Source organism: Melozone crissalis, unplaced genomic scaffold, assembly GCF_028551555.1.
Source record: "Melozone crissalis strain CALT ecotype California unplaced genomic scaffold, PUWL_Pcris_2 ptg000045l_1, whole genome shotgun sequence".
Classification (NCBI taxonomy): Eukaryota; Metazoa; Chordata; class Aves; order Passeriformes; family Passerellidae; genus Melozone; species Melozone crissalis.
The window spans coordinates 2,924,099-2,947,719 of record NW_026535823.1 but is presented as its reverse complement, the minus strand read 5'-3'; the positions used below and the strand labels follow the sequence as shown (position 1 = coordinate 2,947,719).

Genomic DNA, 23,621 nt, shown 5'->3' with positions numbered 1-23,621 from the left:
CAGCATGAGAGACATTGACAGATTAGAGCAAGCCCAGCCGAGGCCACAGCGTTTGTCCGGGGTTGCATTAGTCTGGCTGTAACATTCTGGTTATGGTTATGGTTCAGTATGTGCTGGTGTTTCTGTGTGGATAGGTCACTGATGTCTAATTCTCCTGGTTTGGAATATAGGAATTGCTGTGGCAATTTTGTGTTCTGAAACAGCTGATGTGACTAAAATTGTGTCCTGGCCCTTCTGAGCCTTGCGTGTGCAAGAGGAGCATTGTTCACTTCAATCTGAGAGGCTTTATGTTAAGAGAGAGGCTGCTGTTGGGAGCTAACACTTGTAATATAGAAGAAAGTAGCAGCACTTAAATGGAGTTTTTAAACTGGTGGTTTATTTACTTTTTGTTCACCCAATTTTAAAATCTATATATACATGTAATGAAACCACACTTAAACTGTAAAAATTTGGTAGTATGGTTGCAAAGCTGGGAGTAAAAGCTAATAACACTGTTTACCTTTTTGCTCTTGTTTTATTTTTAGGATTTCTTCTTTTATTCACTAGTGTATGATCCTCAACAAAAGACCCTGCTTGCTGATAAAGGAGAGATTCGAGTTGGAAACAGATACCAGGCAGATATAACAGACTTACTAAAAGAGGGTAATTTCTGTAATTTATTTAAATTGTCAAGAGTTCATGTTGAACATGGCCACTTCTCTGTGTGAGGCCTGCCTAGGTGTGGGAGATGGTTTCCACTGCCAGGCCATGTGTGCAGCAGTGGCTGCCTTTGGGGAGGCTGTTGCCCACTGAAGGCAATTAGTTCTCTTGCAAATGGGTCTTTAAATGGGCATTCATCCAAATCATAAAAGTTGTTGAAATAAATTGAATTAATGGGCTCTCTTGGAGCTTGCACTCTTTTTATTAAGAGATTTCAGAATTTCCATGGGAAACACAAATTTCCATCACATCTGTAAAGCCTTTTGTGTTCTTGATCAAGCCTCACTTCCCTGTAAGAGCCCCTCCCAAATTACTGCCAATTAAATGCTGTCTGCCCTCATCAATTTGCCCATTGCTGCTGGATGCCTTTTCCCTGGAGCCCTCTCCCCATGCCAGTGTTGGCTGCCAGCCTAGACTTCTCACCTGCAGAACAGGCAGGAGGAAGAATTTGCTGGCTGGAGCATGCATTGAGACTTCAGCCTGTGTCATGGAGCAGTGGGGCCATGAGGGCCTGAGGATGAGGGAGAAGTAGCAGGAACCAGGAATATTTGTCAGATAGTAACTAACTTTAAATTAGTCTCTGCGCTACCCTATAGATCCTAAAGTGGATGGAAAAACTGAGAGGGATGAGGAGTGTTGGCATCTAATTGTGCTTTCCTGAGCCCTGTGTAATGCAGAGGGCAAGGTCTATCCATAAGCTGCTCCTAGGAGAGAGAGGGTTGTGACCTGTGTTGGGAAGACCACATCCAGTCTGGATGGGCCAGGATGTGGAAGCAGAGGTGCTTCTGTCTTTGCTTAGAAGCTCTCCTGACACTGTTAGTCTCATGTAAAGACAGGCAAAAAAAAGGGTCAGGATTCTTGTTTAATTTGTCTATGGAACCAGTATTTATCCAACAGCTGGGCCAGTCTCCTAAGTGAGGATGAACTAATCTGAAAGGCATGCTGTTCCCTCAGTGGGCCAACATGGGGCTTCAGAGAAGGATAATTGCCAGATGTTTTAAAGGAAGGAGAAAGAAAAAATCTCAGTAGCTCCTGTATTTTGCCAGGGTATTGTGGCTTGTTTAGACTCAGGAAAATGAAGAGTGTCTGATGCCATGGTTTCCCCCCTAGAAAGCAGCTGAGATGGGTTGAACCAGCTGCTCTTTGCCTGCTCAGAGCAGCTTGGAGTGTGTCTGTTTTCCTGGAACTGCTGCAAGATAAAGGAGGAAGACAGATGAGCTGGGGAAAGAGGCTGAAAAGAAACTGTCTAGTTTGGAGAAAGATGCACTCTGTTTTCCATGACATATCCTCTGACACCAGTTTGTGAAAATCTGATTGCCCAATTTGGATGAGCTGTGTTGCTGTGTCTGTCAAGCTGAAATTGTCACATACAAATAAGTGAGTGAATTTTCACTGTGCCTGTTAGGCAGAGTAACTGAGATGGGCTAACACTGACATTACTGTGAGATAAAAAAGGAATCTAGAAAGTACTCATATTTTAAAAGAGCCACACTAAATACTTCTGATTTGTTTTTCAACCAGGTGAGGATGATGGAAGAGATCAGTCAAAACTTGAAACAAAAGTTTGGGAAGCCTTTAACCCACTAGTAGACAAGCAGATAGACCAGTTCCTGGTGGTAGCACGGTAAGAGTATTTCCCCTCTCCTTTGAAGAAGTGTTTGTAACTCTTCCAGGCACTTTCTTGTGTTCTTTTTTGTTTTATGAGCATGAGTGCTGGTTCTGGTTGCTTGATTCACTTGCTCCATTTTAAGATGAGGTACATTTTACATGCCTTCGTGGGAACAGCATGACTTTAGGAACAGCTCCTCAGATTTACAACTTGGTTTCATAAAGGCAAAGCAAGTTGCATGTGAAAATGATCCTGTAGTTGGTTGGGTTTTTTGAATACTTTAGTCAGCATGCAGAAGACTTAGTGAATTAAATTCTTGGCAGTTCTTTGCTCTGTCCATTTACTGTTTTTTTCAAAGCCAGTGACACTTTAACATCCATTAATGGTTTGCTAAGAATTCTGGTAAATGCTTATGATGGGCTGAGGATACCTTCTAATGCCTGGATTCCAAGGTTTTATTTCATTGTGGGCACAATGAAATAAAACCTTGCAAATCTCTACTGATGTTTTCATTTAAGCCCAAAGCAATCTTTGTTGATCAGCTCTTCCTTTATAAAAGGTTCTTGAGCTAATTCATTGGTATGCATTTCTATAAACAGAAGCCTCTATTCAATTTTAGGCTCTCATAGCAATTGATGACTGAATAATTTAGGGAAAAAATACACAGTAACACTCTCCAAATTCTCTGTGTTTTAGGTGGTGCTTTTCTAGATGAACCCTGCTTCTGTCTGCCTTTTTTTCCCCTTCCCCCTCTTGGGTTTTCACGTGGTTTGGTTTGTAGGGACAGTGGAGCTGCTTTGTGATGGGCGTTTCCACCTTCTGGTGGCAGAGCTGGTTTGAGTGGCTCTTTGTGGCAGTCAGTGCTGCCCACTGGGTTTGCTGCTGCAAGGTGCAGGCTGTAATGAGAATCACTGCAAAGATGAGTGCAGGAATTGCTTCTGTTCAGAATCAGCAAAGTGTTCCAGTTTATAATTAGTTCACACATACAGAAGTATCAGTTCAGCTGAGTCTGGGCTCGGGGGAGTTGTGGGGCAGGGATAGTGACTGGGAGGAGAGTGAGGCGTGAGTCACCACAGACACTGATGGGGGAGGCTTGTTTGGATTTTGGCCAGAATTAGATGTTTGATGACAGCTACTTGTCAAACATTTACCTTTCCTACTCCTGCACTGCTTGGCCTCAGTGTGTTCCTCTGTGCTCTCAGCTGCTTTGGGGAAGTGACCTGACTGCAGGGGGAAAACCCAGCCTGCCTATTTTGTTGTTGTTGTTGCTCAGAGGAGTTCAGCTCCAGTTCACTGCGCAGCAGCACAAGTGTTGCACCCATGTGGTGTAGCAAGCAAGAGGGGGAGTATGAATTTTGAGAACCAATGTTTGTTACAGGTTTCTCCAACTAATTTCTTTTGGAATAAGGTGAAGAGCATGGAGCTTGTGGCTTCAGATGCAGAGATGAGTTGTGAAGTATTTGAGAATTGCTGTGTTATGCAGGCTTTATGAAATATATATAATACAATGTTAAGTTGTAAAATAATATTGTTTCAAATTTTCTGAAACTTTTAGAAAAATGCATTGCTGCATTTTTTGTGTCTTTTCTTGGCATCTGTCTCTGTACCTTTTGGGCAGTACAGCACTGCTCTTTGTCATTGTGAAGGAAATTATTGTCATTCATAAAGCTTGCTTGTGCTCTGTTCCTGTTGCAGCTCAAGTCTGTTGGGAGATAAGGGATAAGAGAGTAGCTCAAAACTCCCCATTGGTTACCCCTGAGTCTTCCTCTGTTTCCTCTGCCATGCCTAAGCCTCTTCAATCATATGGACTAAGTAAAGTGCTCACAATAACAAACCACATTTGGAGAGAATGGTCTGTGGCTCAGAATGAGCCATGTAATCTTGTAACTGGGAAATAGAGTCTCTCATCTCAGAAAGTGCTGGCTGGGTGTTTATATTTATGCTGGGTTTGCACGTGAAGTTAACGCTGTGTTTAATTCCTTTCAGGTCTGTTGGTACTTTTGCCCGAGCCCTGGATTGCAGTAGTTCTGTCAGACAGCCAAGTTTGCACATGAGTGCTGCAGCAGCCTCCAGGGACATCACACTGGTAAGATTTTCTTTAGGGGACCTTAAGTTTGTGAGAGATGCAAAATATTCACCTCAGCATTAACAGTTGGCAAAGAGGAAGGGACAGATGGATTGTAGTTGTGGCTTGCTGTGAAGCAGACCCTGCTTTTGAAAAGGAATCCTTTAGTTACAGATGAAGTAACTTCTTCTGGCCTTGTGCCTCTTATGATCCATCACAGATAATACTATGAGGCAATTTTTTTTTTTTGCTTAGTTTTATTAAAATAGTCTGATGACATGCTTGACAGCTCATCCCTTGCACGGGCTCAGTAGCTCTCTGGAGAAGAACACAAATTATTGTCTGCCTGTCTGTAGTGTTACAATGCCAGAATGCCATTCTTCATCGCTTCCCCAACACCAGATTGTCACTGGCATCCTTGGCTGAGATTGACCAAGGATGTCTGGGGGAAAAGCTTGTGGTCAGATAAGAAATGTCAGTTGATACTGTTTGCTTTGACTGCCAGTTGAGAGTACCTGAGGAGTAGTGATACTGTTAACATTTCATAATCATAAATATTGCTGAGTAGATCAAGGAAAGAGAAAAAACTTGAACTTTCATGCTGCAGAAAGTTGAATGAAAATTTGAATAAAATATCTGAAGTCTCCAGAGAACTGTTATGAAAGCCTCACCTCATTACTGGAGTAATGTAAACTTATACATAGAACAAATGCCAGTCTAGAACAGTGTAGGTTAATTATGCACATACACAAAACTGGTGTGATGAAAGGCAAATAACATCCTGATTAAAACTGCAAAACGTGGAAATAAAGCCAAGCTTTCATTTACTAATAGCAATTCCTCCCTCTCAGCATGTTCTCAGCCCTTATAAATCACAAGTTGCAGACAGCCATAGCTCGGCTTTCTGAGGAGTAATTGCCCCTGAGAGCCATTCTTTTTTCCTATTCGGCTGTGATGTGTGACTTAACTTGAATCTTTGTTGAGGTTTCTGCCCTTAGGGGGGGATGTATACATGTGTTGCTGCTCTTGTTTTTCATATATGAAATTTTTGTGGATTATTTGACAAAGAACATGCGTGGCTGTGTGTGTGAGGAAACGCCCTTGGACCTCTTATCTCCATGCCCCATCTGGGGATGGTGGCTCAGTCCTGGGGGGAGTGGATCTGTCCTGTGCTTCTTCTCACCAACAGTGCTGCAGTGGTGCTGCTGGTGAGGCGCTGATAGGAATAATTGATACACAAATTATTAATTGATCCACAAACCTCACTATTAATGAATGTTAGGTTTGTGCACTGACAGCTACAGTCAGTGTGAGGTTGCAACCAGCTTTTACTGACTTTTCCTTAAATACAGAATACCACACCTTCCCATCTCAGTGCAGAATTTGTCATTGCCGTTTCACTGTTGAACATTTTTCCCCCCAGATACTTGTCCTTATGTTTCTTTCTCTTTTCCAACCCCCTAGTTCCATGCTATGGATACTTTGCACAAAAATGTCTATGACATTTCCAAGGCAATCTCTGCACTTGTGCCACAAGGTGGGCCAGTCCTGTGCAGAGATGAGATGGAGGAGTGGTCTGCTTCAGAGGCAAACCTCTTTGAGGAAGCACTAGAAAAATATGGAAAAGATTTCACTGACATTCAGCAAGATTTTGTAAGTATATAAAAAGGTGCCCCTGTGGTGACTGGCTCTGACTGGTGGCAGAGCTGGCTTGCAGTTTGTCTAAAGTGTGTTCTTCATTGTGTGAGCAAGGGGGCTTTGAACTGGAGTGTGTCTTGCTGTAAAGTGGAGAAAGGCAGACCTCATACTAGTGACAGCCTGGTGTACAGTCAGAATTTCAAACCACAGATGATAGTTTTTCCTGTAGAAAGATTAATTTAGGATCATCTGTTCCACTACAGCCGAGGGAGGATGTAGGAAACTGTTGTGACAGCCAAGCTGCTCTAGAGTAATTTGTGTTTAAAGGAAGATAAGTATTTGGCCTTCTGAAACATGAAAATGTAGTCACCTTTACAGTATGGTTTCAGAAAGGGCCTTTTGAAAGTTTTCAAAAGAAATCCTGGGCATCCAAGGGAGGTGTCCTGTAGTTTGGCCAAAGCACCACCCTAGGTGCTCAGCCTGCAGATTGAGTGGAGCCTTGTAAGAAGAGCCAAGTTTCACTGTGTCATTGTTCAGATGCTCTGGAACAAAACAAGTAGTTTCAGTGTTGTTTGTCCTGTGCTCTAATCTATTAGAGGGACTTGGAAACAGCAGCACACTCTGTGGTCCTGCTGAAATCCTCATGCTTCTCACACAGAGAACAGAGCTGGCAGGGCACAATTCTGTTAGCAGTTTGTTTTGTTTTTTGTTTTTTTTTTTTTTTTTAATGTGCCAGCTCCATTGAAGCCAAACTTATCAGAACTGTGGTGCTGTAGTTGTGACTCTTGCTTTAACTGCTGCTGAAGCAGAGTCTGAGCCTGTGGGGTTCCTTCCACATTGTGCCTCTCTGGAATGGTTTGCTGTCAGCCAGTGCAGCATGAAGATTTACCTGCAGCCTGTTCCACTTGTACACTGAAAGCTCAGAGTATTTTGAAAGGGCATTTAATTTAACATGGGTCCCATGTGCGTCTAATCCCCTTTGTAGATTCAGACTGGCTTTTTTTTTAAGGAGGGCTAGTAGTTGCAAGACTGCTGCAACCATCAGTCAGAAGAATCCTGTGAATTTCAGTGTGACTGTGTGCCAGCTGCCTTCAATAAATGCTGTTTTTCCTTTGTGTCCCCAGCTCCCATGGAAGTCCTTAACAAGCATTATAGAATATTACTATATGTGGAAAACTACAGACAGATATGTTCAGCAGGTAAGAGAGTCAGAATCACCTCCTCCATTCTAACAGAAATTGTTTTTCTTGCCTGTGAATCCAAGCCTTGTTTCTCTGTTCTCCCTCTCGTGGTTCAGCCTTTCCAACAGGTGAGTTCTGTTATGATCAGAACAATCTCTTGTCCCTAAACTCATCAGCCCTTCTGGATACAAACAGCATTGGCAAGAGTGCATTCTTTTCATGTTTGCTGCTGCCCTGTTTGCTCAGAGCTTTCTGATGTCTGGAATTCAGCAGAGGAGGGAAGGCAGGGCGGTTGCTGTTTGACTGTGGAGTTCAAGGTTCCCTTCAGTGATTTGTTGGAGGGGCAGTTGCTGTGCAGGAGGCCCCACCCTGGTTCCCCAGCCCTGCTGCCCATGGCTTGGGTGGCAGATGCACGAGGCTGCCCCATGTAAGCTCTGTGAGTCAAGTGTTTACCTGGGAAGTGTCACTGCCTCGAATTCCCAGGCTTGTTATACTTGAGAAGCAACTTTTGAGTAGTGTTTACCATCATTTTTATCTCTGCTTGTTTAAATACAAAGGCTGGTCCCTGAAATAAAGCAAGCACAATGCAAGCAGCATGCAAATTCTTGCAGAGTATCAGTTGCTGAAAATGACTCACAGTATTTGACAGGAAAACTGAGTAAAAGAAGGAAGAAATTTAGAGTGGGTTTTTCATTATAATTATCAGTCCTAAGATGAAGCATCTAGCTGAAGTATTAGAAAAAGTGGAATTGTGACAATGTCCTGCCTTAACTTGTTTCCTTGGAAATTCAACCTGGGGTGAAGACTAGGTGCCTGAGGCATTGACCAATGTTTGCCATGTGCTGTAATGTGATTTTTACCATTCTCTTTCTGACTGGGGCACTGTTGAAATTAGAGGTACCCTCATGACAAATGAGAACTCTTTTTTGCATCAGTTATATTTCACTTAATAAAGGTATTAATGGCATCCTCATTCCACTATTTCCCCAAGTTCATTCTTTGACTGAAACTTTTCATTCTAGTTAGGAACTGGGTGGTAGGAACATGAGATGGTGATGGAAGCTGGCATGGTTGGGAAGAATAATGCTCATGGTTTTTCCTTCCCCATTGTTTTCTCCATTTTCCTAAAGTTTGTTTTTACATAGGCAAAATTGCAGAGGAGATAATTATGTGAAGACTTTAATTATTTGTTCTTGCAGCAGTTAAAGAACACCTTAAGCCTAAAGTTTCTTATACTGGTTTGTTCTGTTCCTGTGCACTGGTTTTCTCTCATGGTTATGCTGCACCTTACATGTGCTGCCCAGAAGTTCACCAGGGTGTAGGATTTGGGGAAAACTTCCTATTAGAGGCTCTGCTCTTAGGGGACAGTATAAGCTGAACAGGTAGAAGCTGCAGTGCAGAGACACCACATCAATTAGAGCTGAGCTGAAGACCTCATCTCAAATTCCCAGCGTGTACAAGCAAATAATACCATGAAACATTGATAGAAAGCTTGAGAGAGCTATCTATATGTAGCCACAAAGAGAAAGCATAGGAAGTTGTAGTTCAAATAATGGTGTATTACATTTGTATTTTACTTGATGAGTGCAGTGTCTTTGACAAAGTACATCTGTTGCCATTTTTTTCATCTGTTTCTTCACAGTGTTTGTTCTAGGCAGACTCTTCCCTTGGTCTAATACCACAAAATGTTTCTGAGGCTGACAGCATTTTTGTATATAAGATATAGAAAGTATCCCAAGTAAGGATATGCAAAGTGTGTACCTCGAGTTTTTGCACTTCCACTTCCCTCTTTCCAAGAGCATTGTTAAATTATATTGCAAATCTGTATGTTACAGGGTTTAATAAAAGTATTAATAACTTGCTTATTCTTATAAAATCTTTGGTTGAATGAACATTAAAAGTGCATTTAAATTGTCTATTTCTGTGAGTTAGAAAACATAGCAATGAAGGTTTCTGTCACCAACCAATTGCCTGCTTGGATGAAGAAGCAAGAGTTAGTTGGGAGCTGTTTGCATCCTTCTGGATTTCTGTTTCCCTTGATGTTTTCTTGGCATGAGAAAACACTGCCATAGTACTGAATCACAATCTTTCTGTTTCTTGCCATTGAGGAAGGGACATTTTGAGTTCCTTTGACAGAAGGCTCATTCTGAGAGCTGAACAGTAACTTGTACTCCTGTTGGTGTACCTGAGATCAGCAGGCTCAGTGCAGCACTGCCTTGTCTTGTGAGTAGGACACTGAGATGGAGATGTGTGCAAATTGGCTTCTTTTGGAGCGTGCACTTGGATCTCTTACCCAGTAATTTTTATTTGAAGATAACCTTTTGAAGATTGCCAGCATAAGTAGGAGCTCAGTCATCTTGAGAAGGACTGACCCCAAGAACAGAATTGCTAGGAATGATTCTACTACAATGTCAACACAGGATTGGTGTTTTAGTGCAGGCTCCTGAATGCCTGTCCACAGTGATCCCAAGAGCTGTCCTGTCAATAACAGCCTTTCAGAGCTGTCATGAACAAAATGAGGGTGGTGCATTCCAAATTCACTATCCTGGGTCTCCTTTGAACGTGTTCTTTTCCTGGGATAGACTTTCTGTGTCAGTACACAAGAGTGTCTATTTCTGATTAAGGAAGGTTTGAAATGGCTTTGACTGGTTGACAGCTGTTTGTTGACTTCTCCCAGTGATTTGAGAGCTCTGAGGGTTGATGTGGTGTTTGGCTGTGCCTACATTTTCATTCAGTTAGAGGTTGAGTTCTTGTGTAGTTGTGAATTCCAGGGTGATTTTTTTAAAAGACTAAATGCTTCTACTGTTGTGCTTATCATTAGTGGAAGTCCTGAAAACTTTAAAACATTAAATTTTTCATAGGTTGAGACGAGCTTGGGACATGGCAGTGGCAAATAACTGTTTGAATTGGTCACATTCTTTCTGAGAGTTAAAGGCTTTAATTTACTTTTTCCATTTTTATTTGTTTCTGAGAAGCAGGTAACTTCAAGAGGAAGATCAAATACTATCAATTTCTACTGTTCTATTTTTTATGTGGAAGTGGCATTAGAGAAGTAAAGGAGGAATAGACAGTGGAAGTTGGTTTTAAGGTCTGCATGGTGAGAACACACTGGGGAAAGTGGAAATGCCCTTACATTTGACTCCACAAAGCTGAGATCTCTGGGTCAGTCTTGATGCAGATAGGAAACATCTTTCTGAAGGGATGTAAGCCTGCTTTGTACCTAGCCCAGAGCTGTGAGTGATGTCTTAATGTACCAGCCTTCATAAAGGTCTGTGTGCTGAAGTGTAGAAATAACATAAATGAAAGGTTTTTCCCCGTTTGTGGGATGTTTTATCCCCAAACACCTCCTGTTAAACCTATGGTAATATGGAACTTGGTCACTTCCTTGCCAAAACTGTCAGAGACCATAGGTACAACCCATCCATTCTGAGATGTGTTGCTGGAGCACAAGCAGCTCGGAGCATTTCTGCCAAATGCATCACACACTAATTCCCTCTTCTGTCCCACCTCCCTGACCTCCGTTGTGTGTTCAACACTTGTATGCTCAGAGGTTTGAAAAAACAATAAACAGTGTGAAAATTCTCCTCTGAACCCAGAAGGTGTAATTTGTCTTTCCTATCGAACAAATAAAGACTTAATATTTGAATATATCTTAGGTATCCCCATTCTATCCACCAACCCCACTCTTGTGCTGTGGATATTGAAATATCCACAGTGTTCCTGGATTACTGCTGTTATTTCCTCTTTGTAAGTGTTCGCTCTTTAGAAAATGACCACAGACATTTACTCTGATATGTCACCTGTTATAAAACTCTTTCAAACTCAGTGGGTAGGATGGCAAACGTGGGAGAGGATATATAAAAGAGATGTTTACACCAACTTGAATGTACAGTGCTTAGATTTTAATCCCTTGGTCCCTGTGGGATAGATATGTTGGTAGTATCTTCCTTTTATAGATGGGGAAAATATGATGAGGTAAATAAGAGGATATACTTAAGATCTGTGTATATAAATAATTCAAAAAGATTTTTTTTTAGGCCAAACTATTAGAAAAAGTTACAGATGTTCTGGGTTTTTCTTGGGAGTGAGGACATTCATAACTACATCAGACAGTATTAAGAATTTATAGCATAAATATGCTTCAGGCACAGATCAATTAATAACTGGCAAAGGACCTAGCAAAGCACTCTCTCAGGGAAGGGATTATTCTGAAATTGTGCACAACTGCATTTCAGGCACCTTTCTTTTGTACCTTCTGGGATCAGTCATTGCCAGGAAATAGGAAACCCATCATATCTGTATTGATTGCCCTCAGCCACAAGTACTTAGTGCAGAGCCTTTTCTTACCCAGGACATTGTGGTACCTTCTGGAAACCCTCCATTTTCCTGGTGTGCTGTTTGCCATAGGGGTGTGTGCCCTTTGTTGTGTGCTGTGCTGCTCCCCAGGCAGCAGGAGGAGAGGAGGGTGTTGTGAGGCCCAGGTGACTTTGGGCACTTCTTAGCTCAGGGCTTGCTCCATGGTCATCAGTCACAAAGGAACCCTGTGAGGTTAACATCCATCACCTGTTTACCAAAATACCCTAAATTAACCACATCCTCAAGGCAAGTGGCTTCATGTTGTGCACGGGAGAGTATTGTACTTACTGGTAACGTTTTGTGCTTGGATGAAGCTCTTGCATTCATACATTTCCAAAACTGTCATAACATAGTGATGCCAGACTGTCCCCTTGGGAGATGTTGTCAAGAAAACTGCACCTTTTTCCTCTCACAAACTAGAAACTTCAAAAGCACTACAGTCCTCTACCAGTGTAAGTTTCCTGAATTTCCAGTCTCCAGGAAATTGGATTCTGGTACTGGTCATCAAGCAGTGTTTTGAGCTGCTTGGCAGTGTCTGGTATTGGATTCCCATGTATTTCCTGGGGGGACTATGAGCTCTGGAGCTGTTCATCTGCTGATGCAGGTGCCTGTGGCAGTCTGTGCCTGGAGCATGAAATCCTCTTTTTCAGCTGAGGCTGTGTGTGGAACAGGCTCCAGTTCCTGAGCTGAGGGGCATTTTGTTAAAAGGATCATTTTTTTGTGTAGTGTCTCTGGAAGGTAGAGGAGGATTTCTGGTGCTGTTTGGAGAACCATGGTGACAGCATTTCTTGGGGCCCCTCTTTGGGTGTTTTGTTTCTTACATCAAGATGCTCAGTTATGGTGTCTTGAAAACATTCAGTTTGAACCTGCAGTTCATATTCAGGAGAACCTCTTCAGTTCCATCACTGGCAGCAAGGTGTGTGTTATTGATTCCTGCACATCTGTGGGATTGATAAGGATGGTCTCCAGCAGGTCTTTGTTTGGGCTCTCTGGAGGCCAGTTTTCAGGCAGCAGTTCTTGTCCTAGGTGGAGTTTACCAGAGGCAATCAGGGAAACTGGCCCATGCCAGCAGAAAGGAGTCAGCCAGGAGTGCAGCTCTCTGTAGGTGTAGCCATTGCCTTAGGATAACTCTCAGAGGTTCTGTTTCTCATTCCTTGCTCTCTTGTCTGACAGCTTCACTTTGGTTTCTAAGGTAGGGTGACTGTTATTTGCGGGAAAAGGGAAGAGGGGAATTCTTCAGTAGTCCAGAGAGCTTTGGTGAGGAACTGTCAGTGTGTCCTATGGAAAGTGGTTGTTTAAAACTGTCCTAATAAAAGCTTTATGCTTACAGGAAACATTTACTTTGTTGTTTCTGCGTGTCTGTGTTGTCTCTGTAAAAACAATTTTTATGTTTGTCCAGCTCCTCAGTGACACACTCTTCAATTTTATGATGTTTTCTGATGCTTCCTGCTTCTCTGAAGATACTGACTTGAGCTTTACAATTATTTTCCTAGACTGTGCCTTGAGGCTGCTGCATAGCAAATGTTAAGCCAGCCTGTTTGTCTGGAATATTCCCATACTGCTGGTGTGTCTGGAGAACAGTGTCACAGCTTTGTGCAGACAGCTGGTATCAGCTTTGAGCAGAGCTTGAACTAGACACCTCCAGAGATTCACCCTAAATTTATTTAGCAAATGTAATAAAGAGAAAACTTCAATCTCACAATGTCTCTCTTATTGCTTAAATAGTGGAGGTATGAGTATAAAAGGAGTTATTGATCTTCCTAACGTCAAAAGAAAAAAATATCCTGTGTCACTGAGCTTTCAGAAATTTAGGGGTATCAGCACAAAAGTCTTACTTGAAACTTTGAATTGGTGCAGCTGTTGGGGAACTGTGGTGGAGAGGTTGTATTGCTGTATCTCTCATTGTCCAACTGGTGAATGTTATCATGGGGAATTGACAGTGACATGTCAGATTTTCTTCTGCAGGGGAAATAAAAACTTTTTAAAAAAGGGATTTGCTTTGAAGTGAATAAGAATGAAAAGTTTGTCCCCATTTATATTAGTTTGACATCTCTTTGAATTTTTTGAAAAGCTACATAGTTATGTGATGCCCACAGTTGTCTTCAGTGAATATTTTCTTGTTGGAAAGAGATTTAATGGTAGCTGCTCAGTAAATAACTACTGAAGTCTTTATAGGTTTACAACTTGACTCAGCTAAGATGGCTCTTATTTTCTTTTTATTTTAACCATTTTCTTTTTTCTATTCAAAGAAACGATTGAAAGCAGCAGAAGCAGAAAGCAAGCTAAAACAAGTGTATATACCCAACTAGTAAGTATCTCTTGTTTTGTTTTTTATCTCATTGTAGAGGGATTGGTGTAGCATTTTCCATGTCCTACCAATATTATCATTTCCTGGTTAGGATGTTGTGCTAAGTGTTGCTCATTTCCTGCATTCTCTGTAATGTTCCCATCCTGAAGTGACTATTACTTATCTTCTAATTTTTATTTTTGTATGGACTGGGAGTTGGGGACTTGCTGGCAGGTCAGCATGGTTGTGAACAAAAGGGTAGCTAATTAACTGCTTAATAATGATCTGTTTTTCTTAATTTTTCTCAGCAGTGGACCACCAATGCATGCTTGCTATATATCATATATTAAAAATAATGTATAATTATTTATAGGTGTACATATGTTTTAAAACAAAATTTTTAGTAAAATGTCTTCTCTTGGATTTCATCTGCATAGCCTAGTCAGTACTAGTTAGAATGCAGAACTTCCAGTCTACCCTTTCCTTTCACTTTTCAACTTTCACTCCCAGATATGCTCCCCTGTGTATTGTCCCCAATAACTTCTTTGCTCTTTTATGCTGTCTCCTTTTAAATATTTATGAACTTCTACCATCTGTTCTGTTACTTTAGATAAAACTAAATTTTATATATTTAACTTGCAAGACAGCCCCTTATTTCTTCTGAAAATAGAGGATCCATGATCGTATGTCAATACCTCTCAGGTGAATTTACTAAAAATGAGGTGTAATGTTCAGAGTGAAGCCAAATAGATTTCTTGTCACACAATTTTTCAACAGTATTGCTTTTTGTGGATGGTGTTACTCTGCAGGGGGACACTGGACATCAAATTAAGCATGAATTCACAATGTGATAAGCTCATAAAGCAAAAGGCAGTATAATTTAGACTGCAGATGCAGAAGGATATTGCAGACGAGAGAGCCTGGCAGTCCTGCTGTTCTCTTGGATTAGAATGTGTGGAGGGAGGGCTTTGTGTTTGGAAGGTTGCGGTGCTCATTTGATAATGGCTGCCTGGAGTGGCATCTTATCCCTCAGCCAGGTAATTCTTTTTCCTACCTAGAGAACACACAATCAAATCAGCAACTTAGCTCCCTGTTCCAGGAAGGGACCTGGCTCTGCCCACATGGCTGCTCTTCTGTCTCTGGCTTTGATTTCCAGTCACAGTTCATTTTATCAGTGTTGTACCTGAACTTATATATCATTTAATTCATAAAATAGGATATGCATTTTCCTCCTCCTTCAATATCCTTTCATGTATATCAGGGAAAGTAGCAATTACATGACTTACTTAATCCCACATGAATGCTTCTTCTGTTTTCTTGCTATTAATACCTCTAAAGGTGGTAACAATTAAATATTTCTAAGCTTTTTGGATTACTTCTACACAAGCTTGAGTACAAGGGCTGGCATATAGAGACTGTATGACATCTACATTATCTTGTGACCTAGAAGGAGATTATATTCTTGGCTTGTAATAGCAATGCACGGTGTAGGGATCTAAATATCAATGTTATTGATTTGTCCTTATGTTACTGAGCCCATTCCTGTTTGTAGGCTTGAACCATAATGATCCACTTGTCACCTCAAAAATAAATTACTTGATGTAGGCTGTCTCAAGACCTATGCAGAAGTGTATCACCTGATTGAAACCCATTTAAACAGTAACTGGTGTAAAATTGTTGGCAGTGAGAGATCATGGAGGATATCAGGCTCAAACAATTTTACCTTTTTTCCCCTCTGGCTGTCTTCCATTGATAGGACTCTGGTTTGTTTCTCTGATGGTAAATAGGAAAATCTAGCAGAGAGGAGGAAGATAATAAGAAAAAGAATAGAAGCTGTCTTCAAAGGTCACATACATGTTACACAGTGAGAAATAGCAGCTCTGTGTAAACCTTTAGAGTTGATATTTTTTAACTTGAAACTGTGCCCCAAATTTTTTGATGCAGGTAACTGAAGCATGGAGGGTCATACAGGTAATTGATGTGAGGTTATCAAGCCCTACACCTAAGTCTTAGAAAAACACTTCTGACTCAGAATGAATAAGCATTTCTGTACCTTTTCCAATAATAGCCCTGGTTTTGGGGCAGACATTTGTAGTTGACTCGACAGAACCTGATGTCCATAAATATGGCTTTGCAATGAAACTCTTTGGCTGAAAAGCACTGATGTGCTTTCCTGGTGAAAGGAAAAAGTGTAAAATCAGTTAAACTCAGAAAATACTGAAAAACAAATGTTTCAGTTGTGTTCTGTAGCACTGTCTGTGTCAGTGTGAAGCAGCAACAGAAGTCTGAACGCACAAAGAGATTCCACATTTTCACATCCTCGTCCTGCCATCCTCCAAAGCGAGTGCAGTGCTTGGACTACTCCTTCATGCAGGTGTAGTCTCAGACTCTTTCTCCTTCTAGTGTGTACCCAAACATACTCTTCAGGTTGTTGTGGAGCTGTACTCTGGTTTTGCTAATCTTACAGGCATCATAGGTACCATCTTCTTTTTGATGAAGATCTGATTGTGTAGCTTGTGCTTTTTGGGATTAGGACATCTGCAGTTGTGAAGACTGAGACATCCAGTTTTGTGTGGCTTTTCCCACATTTGCTTTGATCTAAGTGATGCCAGAAGGGGTAAGAACAGAAAGGGAACAGTGAACTGCTGCACATGATTTTCAGTCTCAAAAATGTAACTTTTAGCTCTACATCTGTATGTGTTAATGAATACATTCTATTTACAGTATTTTATCTGAGAATCTCAAAGCACTGTGAAGCAGGGAAATACTGTTCTCCCTACTGTGCCCCTTTTGTGAATTCAATAGGGAAACTGCAGGAATAGGTCGGAGCTTTGGTTCACTACAAGGGGCACCTGCTTAACAAGCTGAAGATAATTCCTTTGTCTGTTTCTTGGTTGTCCTCTGCTTGAGGAGCATGATCGTTTTTCTTCCCTGTTTCATTGTGCAGAGGTCCATGGCAACATGGAAAACTTAAAAGGTGTAATGTTGCTCTTCCCTCTGTACTGTGCTAGTTAAAATGGCAATCCCCAACATTTTGTTGGAGAAAGCTGCCCTTATTCAGAAATCATTGTTTAATGGTCATTAGACCTGCTCTTAAAAGTGGGTGTTTACAGGAGGTTGGAGAGCCATGAGAAAAGCTCACCTCTGTTGCCTGGATCCAGACACTTCCATTAGATGCTTAGAGGTGAATGGCACAAATGTGCCTTAAAAAGGGATTTAAAATTGTTTTTATTTCTGAGGCTTTATTGCTAACCTGTAATGGCACAAATGGGTTCTTCAATAACAGGAAATAGTCACAGGATGGTATTAAGTTATAATTATTTCTAACAGCAAAAATTTTATCACTGTGCTGTGGGCCAAATGCTGTCTGCTTATCTACTGAAGGGCTATCAGCCTTCTGTGGGGATCAGGATTATCTGCAGTTGGGTTTTTTTGTGCAGGGTCTCAGTCTCTGTTGGCAGGCTTCTCTCTGCATGTGCTTTATTGCCTCCATCTCTTCCCTTGGGACTGAGCTGAAGAATACAGCCCAGAAATCTGCACTTCATGGTCCCTGTTCCAGCAGAACTTGACTGCTCCTTCATAACTGAAACCCCTTTAGGAGACTTCCATTCCTGAAACAAGAAATGGAAATGACAGTTTGCCATACCATCAGTATTCTCACTGCCTTATTTGCATCTTTAGCTTCAGCTTCATTAATTGCTTAATGATTCATCCAGTTACTCATCTGATTCTCTTGCTAATAGCTGTGGCAGCTTTGGTGATATCAAACAAGTTTAATTAACATATCATCAACAATTAAGAGCTTTTTTGCTTCTCATATGATGAAAACATTATCTGCTTGAATTTTATTGTTACTGCCACTCAGAAACTTGACTGTAGCTTTGGAGCAGGACACTCTGGTGCTTGCTGCAGCTTCATTACTTGTAGTGCTGCAGAATCCTGAAGTTTACCATAACTACAGCATGTTAGTCCTTCTGATCAGCATGGTTTGGTGATCAGCTTGCACCAGTGCATGCTTTCCACTCGTGTTTTAATAAGGCTTGATAATGGTTTTGGAGAGGATAATGGAGTCAGGCCATGATCCTCCTTTCTAGTCCCAATTCTTTGGACGTGCTTTGTTGGGCCTTGCTGATGGATGTCAGACTGTTTTGCTATATTTTTGGGGAATAAATCCAAGGTATAGAAGGGAAGCAACAGGCCTGATGTTGAAGCATAAGGCCTTAGCTTTCTTTACTTCAGTCTCTTGCTCTGTGGAGCAACTCTGCCTGTAGCAGTGTGTCTGGGAGGGCTGTTTGTTTTACAGCATTGGGGCAATGTTTGCATATGGAGTTTGCTGGTGAATCATTGGCAGAAGTTCTTTTGCAGCAGGTTACTATAGTGACATCCCAGAGCAGAGGAGCGTGAATGTTCCCTCTTTCAACTGCCCCTTTGTTAAACTGCCCTCGGATCTCCTGCCATCTGCGGGGTCAGAACTCGCTGCCTTTCTGATAAGCACCCTGAAACACTTTAATCTTTGCAGGAGCTGGGCAAATTAATAAGCAAAAGGAGATGAAAAAGTATTCAGGCTTGTGAATTCTTGTAAATGTCTTTTTTGCTGCTTTTGAGCTGCATATGTGCTGCTCAGTGCACTATAAGAACAAACTGCTTAGTGTTCCTGTGCCATTTGGCCTCCTGAGCTTTCTCTGCTGCAAAAAGGCTCTGAATTTTACAGTGAGAACACTATCAGAAATTTTTCCTGTACTGGACAAACACACTCTTCCCTCCTTATGCAACCTGTGTGTAGTTCCTGTAGTTAATTCACAGCAGAACTTTTTTTGTCTCTGTCAAAATGGAGCTTTACTGAGCTCTGTATCTCAGGATCTGATTGGACATTTTCAGATAAGAAGGATGTTTTCTGGCTTGTGGGGCAGCATCAGCTTTCCAGTTGTCTTCAGTATTATGTCAGTTGAAACTCCATTGCTGAGAACATGAAACCTGATGCTGGTGCCCCGTTAGAAAGAAAATAATTTGGCTCTATTCCCACAATGCTGCTTTTGTAGCTCTAGCCTGGGTGAAACACAGCAAGTATTCTGGGTTACTGCAATCACTGTGATTCCTGCATCAGTGTGCAACTGATGTGTAAGAAAAGGAGGTTGCAGAAAGCCATTTTAAGATATTTCTCCTTCCACATCATGGGTGTGTTAGTTGGAAATAAAAGGAATATGCTCACTCCCTTCAGCCTTCAGGTAAGGGAAGACGATAGGAATGTAACCAGCATTGGAACTGGGGCTCATGTGCAGCAGTTGGCTCCAAAGCCTGTCTGCTCTTTGCTGCTTCTATAATGTGAACCCTAACAGAACTCCACAGTCCTTGCATGTTTGATAAACTCCTTGTGTGCTCTTGTGTGAAACTTCATGTACAGCTTCTTCTTCCATTCCCCAGAAGTCCTGTCCAGCAATACTCTGTCCTTCTCCTTCCCTCCCATGCCCAATTTTTTGAAGCCTCATTTTCCCCCTCAAACACTTCTTCCTCTGCAGAGATTCTATGCTATTCCATAGTGCTCTCCATGCCAAGGTTTTGTTGGCCTTCCATTCTCAGCTCCCACCAGTAGCTTTTGTTTAGCTTGTAGCTCTTGGCCTTTCCAGAATCATCGTTTTAAAAGAGGGTATAGGGATGAGCTGGGTGACCCAGATGTTGTTGTATGTTGGGTGTTTTTGTGGGAATTGTGGCCACATGATGCAAACCCTTGCAGTGAGACAACATGGAAATATTTGTGACTGCAGTCTAGGGTTGTATTTCCCTGATTAAAGCAGACACTGCCCTCTCTCTGCCTGCTGCTCCTGCCCCCAGGCTTCCTTTTGGAGATTTAACTAAAATATCTCTCATGTTGAGGACTTGTGAGATCTGTTTTTACTTGGATTCACATGTCTGGGATAGTGAATAAGATATAAGCCTACCTGGACTGGTTTAATGTTTGTTAAAAGGTTTTGAAGTCTTGTAAATGGCATCCAATTATCATTATAGTTATTTTCATTATCAATATTATTAAAATATTATTAAAGACAGTGTGTTCATAAAAGTCAGATTGCTGGTAATTACAGCTGGTTCTGGAAGCCACATACTGAATGAAATTTCAGTCTTCAACCATTTTGGGCCATACCTTCAAAAATCAAATAAAAAATTGCATGCTTCAATTAACACTTGTCGTTCTTTTTGCTTTGTGTCCTAAGTAACAAGCCAAACCCCAACCAGATCAATGTAAATAATGTCAAACCAGGAGTGGTAAATGGTACTGGAGTCCAGGCACAGAACGCGGGAGCAGGACGGGCCTGTGAGAGCTGTTACAGTAAGTGCCACAATGGCAGCTGAGATGGAAATGTTAAATCAAAGCTGTCTTGTGCTGGGGTGGGGGCAGAACTGGATATTGAAGCATATAAAAGTTTGGGAGTTTTTGAGGTTGTTTTTGTTTAGTGTTTGCTTTGTTTTTTAACTACTAGCGTTACATTTGTAAATAGAATTATGAAGTACTAAAGGGGCAGTTAGTAAATGTTCTACATAATTGCATGTAACTATTGAGTGAATATTTAGATCACTAGTGTGTGAATTTGGCAATTTTTGTCATCATTTTTAGTAGTTTTCAAAATATGTGACACCACTGTGTTTGATCTGGTGCCTGATATTACACTGAGTTCTCATGATTGTGCTCCTTTATGGGGAGCCTGTAGAGATGCTGGGATGATGTTGTATGAGAGGTCAAGACACAGACTCTGTACATTTTTCAATTGTAAAATTAATATATGGGAAGTTCCTGATGGCAATCTTTGCTGTTTCCCATGTTGTGCAGAAATTCTCTTGCAAAAAGAGAACCTTCTCATCCATTGGCAGGAAATCTTCCCATCTTAATAATTGTTTCTTTCTGTTAACTTTTAAAAAGGAATGTAGATTAATTAATGTAATCAATACTGCTGAAATCACAAGTATGTTTAACAGTGGTGATGGCAGTGAAGCCATCATCAGTTTTCAAGGTCTTTTTGAACTTTGCTCTGTGTGGGGGGGATGTTTGCTTTTGTGCTTCTTCTAAAGAGAATAAGATCTGAAAAGTGATCCTGTGTAAGGATATATATAATTTCCACCTTTGTTATCTCTAGCCACCCAGTCTTACCAGTGGTATTCTTGGGGTCCCCCTAACATGCAGTGTCGCCTCTGTGCATCCTGTTGGACCTACTGGAAGAAATACGGTGGCTTGAAAATGCCAACACGCTTAGATGGGGAGAGGCCCGGACCAAACCGCAATAATTTGGTGGGTATCCACTGCTGCCTCTGCCTGGCAAGCTGAGTGCCATGCCACCTAACTGCCTGCTCACTGGTCTTAAATATTTAACCACCAGAAGAATGCCTGCAGCCCTCGTTGTTGTCCTTGGGTTTGGTATTTCGTGTCAAGCAGAAGTTGGCGCATTAACCTCGCTAGAAGTAATTTGTTGCCAAGTACTGCCCTGAGGGAAAGAAACCCATCGTTTGTTTAGCAAACCAGCCTTCAAATGCTTAAAATGACTTAGTGGAGATGGGAGAAACTGAAATGCCAGCCAGTGTTTCTGGTATTTGGTTTCCATGATTTTTGCTGTAGGGGGGAACAGCACTGTTTTTTTCTCTCCAAAAGAATTAATTATTTCCTGAAACCTATTTACTCTCCCAAGGCATATTCAAAATTAGATATACCCCAAATAGCTACTGACTTTTTAGAGCTCATTTATCTTGTTTTTCTACCTAATCCTAATTTTTTTAATAGTCCTCCTTTTTTTGGATAGATTTGAGTAAGGATTGTATGAGCTATTTGTTTCATTTTTTCTCTCTTATTCGAAAACCAAAATTCTCAGATTTTTTTTATGAATTTGGTAGGAGTCTAATCTGGAAGCATTAGACATTGAGCTGATTGGAGAAGGTAACTGTATCACATGAGTGGAAGGATAGCACACACTGAACTTTTATTTCAGGAAAATTTCTTTCCTCTCTCCTATTCTTTGCTATTATTCCCTTTCCATTTCTTTTGTTTAACCTTTATCCTATCCAGGTTTCTCTTTGTCCTCTGAAGCCTCCTAATTGATGAAATAACTGCCTTATACCTCTTGTTTGTTAATTAAAAGTATGTAAATAGTCATAGAAGGAAAAGCCTTCTCCCCAAACTGAAATTTCTTCCTCTTTTCCAGCTCTGGGTTGGTCTGAGATAAGATACTGCTTGCATTATTTCATTGGTTGACTTAGTTGCTTTTCATAAAGAAGATAACTACTTTGGTTCTCAGTAGCTGATAAATGTCTTCCAGTAGTATTCTTTATTTATGCAATGAATGAGGAATCTATCTGTGAGTACATTTGTTAAGAGTAAGAATTAAAAGAAATTCTTGCAGCTTTGAGCCAAAACCATTCCTGCATGCCATACATTTGCTTTGGAAAATGAAGTTTTTGGTGTATATTTTTTTTATGCAACTCTTTCTGATTTTGCCCTCCTTCTGACAAATGCTTTGTTATAAGAGTTTGCATTGTACCTCCAGAGCAACCCTGAGCACCCAAAACTGGAGAGTCTTTCTGTTGAGCCTGTAAGCTCTAAGTCATGTGATAGCAGCAGGTAACTTCTTCATGTCTGGCTTTTGGATCCCTGCCTTAAAGCTTGTGACAGCATAGAAATAAATGCTTCCCTGCAAAGTGAAAAGATTTACCTTCATTTTATCCTTTGATATATTAGGGGTAAGGCTTGGGAAATGGGGAATAGCTGGGTTAAAAATACTTTCATTTGTATTACCATTTCTGTTCTTGTGTCTGAGAATCAGTAGTTGAAAGTGATTTTATATAATATTTACTCTTCTTAACAGCTGTACTTTCTAGTAATTACTTTTTTCAGAAACCATTTTTGTTTTCCTTTCCCTTCAGAGTCCTCATGGTGTGCCAGTACGGAACAGTGGCAGTCCCAAGTTTGCTATGAAGACACGACAAGCTTTCTATCTGCACACAACAAAACTGACCAGAATTGCCAGACGTTTATGTCGAGATATCTTGCGCCCTTGGCACGCTGCAAGACACCCCTATCTGCCTATCAACAGTGCAGCCATCAAAGCAGAATGTGAGTGAGCTGCAGCTGGGACCTCCTTGCCAAGGAGTCCTTGGAGACTCCTGTCCTGGAAAGTTTTGAGTTGCAGCTTGCTGAGATGCTCTCTTGCACGTAGCTAGTGCTTTCATAAAACCTAGGTGTGCTTTGCAGAGCCTTCTAACTGATGGTAGGCTGGGCAAAATAACTTTGAAAGTTCATGAGTTGTTTGTTTTAAAACATTTGTGTTTGCCATTACATGGAGCATTCTCTGTGTTTGTGTCCTGTTGCCAGAGTCTGCTTGCCACCTGTAAAATTCCTTTTAATGGCAAAGCTCTTTCAGGACACTGGAGTTACTCACTTGGTTTTGCTATAATAGCTAAATGTCTTCACCCTCTAATTATTTTTCTGTGTTTTACAGGCACAGCACGTTTACCTGAGGCATCAGAAAACCCATTGCTATTAAAGCAAGTGGTTCGAAAGCCTTTAGAAGCAGTACTCCGGTATTTAGGTATTAAACCAACCAAACCATCACGTGCAAAACCCCCCAAACACAGCAAACACCCTCCTAGCTACTCTGCTGACCATTTGAGTTTTCCACTTGGGTCCAGATTTGGCTGCTCATTCTGGATTAGAAACAAACAAACAAGAAACAGGGCACAAAAAACCCCACCCCACAAACAAAAGAAAACCTAAACCCCATCTTGTTAACTTGTCCTTTTTTTACTTTT

General features: G+C 41.2%; 2 protein-coding genes across 3 annotated transcripts in view; one reads left to right on the top strand and one right to left on the bottom strand.

Moving 5' to 3' along the window:
- Nucleotides 1-23,621, bottom strand: part of SEC22B (SEC22 homolog B, vesicle trafficking protein) — a 293,305-nt gene that overhangs the window by 119,028 nt on the left and 150,656 nt on the right. The gene's annotated exons all lie outside the window — the stretch shown is intronic.
- The window catches only part of MTA1 (metastasis associated 1), a 73,949-nt gene that overhangs the window by 28,558 nt on the left and 21,770 nt on the right, over nt 1-23,621 (top strand). For both annotated transcript variants that reach the window (XM_054285939.1, XM_054285938.1), the window contains exons 6-15: nt 525-642; nt 2,221-2,323; nt 4,295-4,394; nt 5,838-6,026; nt 7,136-7,210; nt 13,798-13,856; nt 20,045-20,160; nt 20,963-21,114; nt 22,737-22,926; nt 23,312-23,401. In XM_054285939.1, coding sequence (XP_054141914.1) covers nt 525-642; nt 2,221-2,323; nt 4,295-4,394; nt 5,838-6,026; nt 7,136-7,210; nt 13,798-13,856; nt 20,045-20,160; nt 20,963-21,114; nt 22,737-22,926; nt 23,312-23,401 — 1,192 coding nt within the window. The remainder of the gene's footprint in view (nt 1-524; nt 643-2,220; nt 2,324-4,294; nt 4,395-5,837; nt 6,027-7,135; nt 7,211-13,797; nt 13,857-20,044; nt 20,161-20,962; nt 21,115-22,736; nt 22,927-23,311; nt 23,402-23,621) is intronic.